This window comes from Nyctibius grandis, chromosome 4, assembly GCF_013368605.1.
Source record: "Nyctibius grandis isolate bNycGra1 chromosome 4, bNycGra1.pri, whole genome shotgun sequence".
Classification (NCBI taxonomy): Eukaryota; Metazoa; Chordata; class Aves; order Nyctibiiformes; family Nyctibiidae; genus Nyctibius; species Nyctibius grandis.
The window spans coordinates 86,549,940-86,555,880 of NC_090661.1; the positions used below are offsets into that span (position 1 = coordinate 86,549,940).

A 5,941-nucleotide genomic window follows, 5' to 3' on the forward strand; every position below is an offset into this window, starting at 1 on the left:
GGGGATGGACTAGCTATCTCTCAGTGTTTATGTCCTTTGAAAAACTTTAATGTACTCAAACACATGAACTGCCCCGAGATGCCCCATCTCCTCAGTTAGTGGGCAGATGTCGCGCAGTGTAACGGCGCGGCACGTATTGCAGGGCTTTGACGAGAAAAGAGTTACATGAGCTTCTTGTCATAAAATAGTCACCACTTTATTGGAGAGGAAAAGAGGAAAGCTGATAAAGCCGAGGGACATCGGTGGCAGCGCTGGGAGGGCAGAGCAAGCCCCGGCCCGGGGGAGACCAGCCGCGCTCCCTCCCGGTGGGGCGGCGGCGGCTCAGCCCTCCCAGAAGCCGACGAAGAAGCTGCACAGCGAGTGCCACCGCTCGGCGCAGTAGGTCTCCGCCGGCTCCGCGGTGGGCTCCGCGGTGGCGGCCGGCGGGGAAGGGCCGGGGCCGGACAGCAGGCGGAGCTGCGCCTCGGGCGGCGCCCGGCCCGGGCCGCAGAGGCGGGCGCTGAGCGGGCCGCCCTGCGCGCAGGGGTGCGGCCGCCGCCGCAGCCGGCCCAGGATCTGCCGCCAGTACTGGCGGCTGCGGGCGCCGTAGGCCGGGCAGAGCCGCGGCTCCCCGCGGTAGGTGCAGCTCCGCGCCGCCCCGCCGCCCGCCGGTGGTCGGCAGCTCAGCCGCAGCTCGCTGGCCCCCGCCGCCGAGCGCAGCTCCCAGCTGCACCGGTGCTGCTCCGGCGTGGAGAACCGCCCCGCCCGCGCCGCCTCCTCCGCCTCCCGGCCCGCCCCGCAGGCGGCGGCCCCCAGGGCGGCCAGGGCTAGGAGGCCCAGGGGCAGCCTCATCTCCTCGGCGCCGCGGGAGCCTCCTCCGGTGCCTCAGCGACGGAGCGTCCCGCCTCGGGGTCCGCCGGCCCGCCGCATCCTCCGCGCCCTGCGGAGACACGGACACTGGCGGGCGGGCGCCCCCGCTGCTCCCACCTGCTGCCCGCCCCGCCGGGAGCGCAGCCCCGAGCCGAGCCGGGTGGGGTTTGTTTCGGCAGAGGGGCGCAGAGCGGGCTTGTCCCTCCAGGGTCGCAACCCCCGGGGCTTTTGGCTTGTTTCCCCCTCTTTGGGCTCCGCTGAGGGACCGCCGATGGCGGCGGGGCCCCGGGACTGCCCCAGCCGGGAAGCTGTAACCCCGCGGGGGCAGCGCGAGCCGAGAGCCCGCACCAAAGCAGCGGGCGGCCGCCGCTCGGCAGCCAGAGCCGGCTCCCGGCGAACCGCTCCCCTAAAGCCCCGACGTTTCCCCCACGAACTCGTTTTCCGCCCAACGCCCCCCCCTGGTGTTTTCCGCTCTGTCCCGAGGGCACTCACAGTGCGCTGTGGGGTGGCTCCAGGTGCCCGTGAACAGCCGTGCGCGGCGAGCTGCGGTCTCCGGCGGTGGAGCCGGGCACGGGGGTTATCAATGGCCGGGGGCTGCCCCCGCCGACGCCCCTCCCCGGCCCGCCGTTCGCGGGGGGACAGCGCGGGGACACGCGGGGAACTATGGGCACCGGCGGCACCGACTTGCGGGAAGTTCCCCAACGACCCCCCCCAGCCCCTTTTTTGTTCGGGGAAACCGCACACCGGTACCGCAAAACTATCCCGGCGCTGAGGTGGCCGAGGGAGCGGGGTGTGGGTGCCGAGCCGGGCAGCAGCGGCTGTGCGGGGAGCCTCCGGCCGGGGGCGGATGCTGGTAGATCAGAACAGATCTGTTTATTTTCCTTTGCAATTGATGGAGTTAGATCACAAAACGGGAATCGCATCTCGGAAGTAAAGTATCATCGTGGGTTATTCTGGGATGGTTATTTTTTGTTAATGTGGAAGCAGGCTTCTATATTGGGAGGATGTGTTGAAAAAAAAAATGCCGAAGTTTCAGGAGAACGTAGACGTGATCTTGATGTTACTGCACGTTTGGGGATGGGAGATCAGACACCAGTTCCAGAAATCTCTGGTCGAATGAGGCTCTCAAAATCCACCTGTGCTTCAGTTTCGTGGGTGCTGATGAACTTTGCACATCTGTTCCACACTCCTTATCCCTCTGACCCTCTTACTGAGCTCACAGACAGCAAGCCCTCGGGTTACCAGCAGCTCCGCGCTGTCTCCGCAGCAGCGGATCGGCAGAGCAGCGTGTCCCTGCCCGGCACGCCGAGCCCAGCACCGCACGGCAGGGACGCTCCCCGCCCGAGGCACTTGCAACGGCGGTCCGGGCTGTCCCCTGAGCTGTCACAGGCTTTTGGACAGCTTATTACCGAGCTCTCCATATAGATACACTCATATCCCCTCATGTATATTTATACCCTATATTTACACTGATGTGTAGCTATTCCCCAGACCATCGTACTGTCGGTGTAATGCAACAGTTGAACTGTAGCTACCCGAGGGAGGGCCGGGGCCGCCCCGGTGCGCAGGGGGCACCCAGTGGCAGCCACCGCCCGGGCCGAGCACGACGACACAGGTGCTGGAGAGCAAAGCTAGATGTAGCTTTCTTTGCACAACGAGGTACATGTTGCTGTAATGAAGACTGACGGGGACAGTGAAGTCTGCTCTAGGCTTTTTTCTTGTCATCCCTCCTTTATAGTGACTGCTTTAAAGATCCCATGTGTTTGTAGCAGGGTAAAGTCTGGCAAACCATCCCAAAAGAGTGCCTAAGTTGCTCCTGGGTATTTGGGGGTACCATACACCTCTAATCTTTCCACAAGGGGCTGTTCCATTTTGGACAAATAATATTCAGTGGGACTCAGTGGAGGATAAAAAGGCTGATACTGACTCATTTGTCTTTCTGTGCAATAACTCCTAAAATAGAAAGACTTCTGCATAGACTGAGAGAATGACTGCTGGAGAAGAGGTGGGATGCGGAGTCCTTTCTCGAACTCAGGGGAGCAGGGAGGATTTTCAGATAGATCTTCCATTTCTCTGCTGCATTTCATACTCAGAGCATGGGGACATTGCTCTCTCTATTTGGTTGTTTGCGGAGGGGAAGAGGGGCGTGAGAAGGAAATAAAATGGCTTAGGCAACAACCTGTAGGACAGGGTTTACAACCAAGAATCTCAAGTGGAAGCTGGTATCTGCTTCTGTCCTGAAGTTGATGACTGAACTATCTCTGAAGTACAAGGCTTAGCTGACTGTTAGCTGTGCGTGGCTCCTTGCTTGGCATGCTGGATTGTGTAAATTCCATTCATGGGTGCTGAGGACTTCTCATGGGCTGTAGGAGGAATCTTGGCATCTAACTTAGAGCTTGCGGGTACCATGAGGCATCATAAAGAGCTTCATTGTGACTTTTAAGACCCTCTGTGGCTCCAGTGAACATAAGGCACATCATGTGCCTCAGTTTATTAGTTCACCAAACCTTGGAATTGCTTTCAGATTAAGTTCTGACCACCTGTAATTGCTATATATTATTATACCGAGATCCTTGTCCATTTTCCACATTCTCGCTACCATCTATGCAATGCGAAATGGAGTTGTCTAACATGTTTGGGATTGCTTTTACAGCAGGTTACGGGGTACCAGGTTTGGAGGGAAATATTGCTGTGTTTTAATGAATGTTTTGCTGTTACATTTTTATTTGGACAAGTTAACTTCTATGAGATTTAAAGTAATTGCTGTTAGGAATTGTGAAAATAAAATTAAACAGAATGAGAACTTCCCTAGCCTCCCTATACAGTAATTTTATCCTCCCTAATCTTCTTCCCCCTGTTCTTCTGGTACCTATATTTACACACACGTATGATTGTAGCTCATCTCTTGCAGTAAAGCAGATGTTAGTCTTTGATACTGGTTACTTCTATATTAATTTTCTTGCACATGCTACAATTTTATCTCTGGTTTTGATGGGATTATGTGGCGGGGGGGAGATCATTCTTACATTACCAAAGTCACTGTATCCTTTTGTTCTGTGTTTGCAGTTAAAATAATCTAGTTAATCTGTGCTGGTGCTGTAGCTGTGTTTTGACTTCTCTTCCCCACTGTCCCACTTGCCTTAGAATATAGCCTTTATAATTTCAGAATTTGGCTGGTTATGGAGTTGTCTTTGAAAACGTGATCGAAGTGTGTACCATGGTAGAGATACTTGCCTTGTATCTGCAGAGAGCCTGAAACAGATCTATGAGGAGTGAACGGGCCTGTCCATCTAAGTAAATGAAATAGAGTGTGCTTACTGTGTGGCTCCTGCAAGGAGACTAAACTGGAAGGAATTACAGATGTGCCAGGCTAGACTGAGTTTGGACTCTAATCCAGATTCTAACCCAAATTCAAAGTGGACATGAATACTCACAGGGACAGTCTAAAACATGGGGTTCATCTCAGTGGAGAGAAGTGTAGATACAGGTCTGAAATACCTGCACAAATCCAGACTGAGGGATGCTGACTAAATAACACATTGGCAGAAATGCATATAAGGCTACAGTGAGTCACAAGCTGGATGCGAGACAGCATTTTTCATGCAACTGTGAAAAAGGCAAACACATAAACAAGGGTATCACCTATAAGACACAAGAAGTAATGCATGAGCTGAAGCCAGGCTTTGACTGGGGCCTTGTATCCAGTTTAAAGCATTGCTCTTCAAGAAAGATTAAGATCAGCTGGATTGAGTCTGCAGAAGAGCAATGAGAATATCATGGACCTAGAGAACTTGATTTGTGATGAAACAATTTAAGCAATGGGCTTGTTAACCTAAAGAAGAAAAGAACTAAGAGGACAAATATGGCAACAGCAAAAATTTGATCACTGCCTAAAGCTCTCTCCTTCTTATGCATCTTTTCCATTTCAGAAGTTAAGACCATAACTTTAGTCACACTATTCATTGGCCAATGAGTAAATTACTCTGTTAAATTTTAACTCTGAACTGGAAAACCTATATTTATAGGCCACTTCACCCACATTGAAGCTACTGTAGAGGAAACTGGGTTAGAGCTTTGACTTCAGGGATTTGAGCTTTGAAAATTCAGTTGAGTTAACCATTTGGTTTTTATGAAAGCTCCAGTCACTATGAAGGATTAAATTTATTCCTCTTATTTTAGCCCCTAGAATTTCAGCAACAATTGTTAATGATAGCAAGAATAGCCTTGCTCTACAAGTGGAAAGTAGCCATGGTCTCCATCCCTGTCATTATAAGCTCCTTTTCAGAGAAGTGTGTAATGTAAAGAATGTTGATGATTCATTAACCTGAATTGTTCTAAATACACAACATGAGCATAGCTGTGTTTAACCTACTTGTTTGAGCTACAGTTTTTCTGATTTCTTGTTACTGGCTCAAGAGAATAAAAGCATATTTAATGTGGTAATAAGCACTGTCTACAGGGAGATAGACTGATCTTCTCAATTACCTGGTTTTGTTAAGGGCAAGCCAAGCTCTGCATGGTATAAAAGACAAAAACTAGTGGCTGAAGAGCTATGCAGAGACAAATTTCTCAATTTGGTCATGAAGCAGAGTAAAATATTACCTTACACTGGGAAGGTGCCCAACAGTCCCATTCATTTCTGCTAGGCACCTCAGAAGTTCAGTCCCTAAGGGGTGTCATGTATTTGCTGGTGGAGGTGTCTAGTGCTTCATGTCCAGTTATGCTGGAGGATCTTCTGAATGCAGACAGTTATGTGGCCCCTCACTCTGAGCTAGAGCACTGCAGGCAAAGTTGTGAAGCATTTTCCATCATCTTTCCTCCTTCCATCATAAGCTGGCAAATAAGTGTGACTACTGAAAAGAGTTTTGTAAGATTATTTATAGGTTTAATGTATTATTAGCACCTTTAATCTGCAGATAGCTGAGGTTCTGGGGTTTGTGTCCTGTTTACGAGAGCATAGAAGGAACAAAGTGAAACAAGAATTTCCTTGCTCACATTTTCCTTTTAAGTGTCTTCTAGATCCTATTTAAGCACTTCTCCAGGGTCAGACAATGCCTTTGTCAGGGTTTTTGGCATGTTTGTGTGCTGGTTC

At 51.6% G+C, this 5,941-nt stretch overlaps 1 protein-coding gene across 1 annotated transcript; it reads right to left on the minus strand.

Moving 5' to 3' along the window:
• Positions 1-321: 321 nt before the first annotated feature.
• Positions 322-831, minus strand: FGFBP3 (fibroblast growth factor binding protein 3). The gene has a single exon (XM_068397344.1). The coding sequence runs from the start codon at positions 829-831 to the stop codon at positions 322-324; it is 510 nt and encodes a 169-aa protein (XP_068253445.1).
• Between the last annotated feature and the right edge of the window lie 5,110 nt (positions 832-5,941).

Excerpts from the sequence above, each read along its gene's own strand:
- FGFBP3 (XM_068397344.1), bottom strand. The coding sequence starts at position 831 with ATGAGGCTGCCCCTGGGCCTCCTAGCCCTGGCCGCCCTGGGGGCCGCC.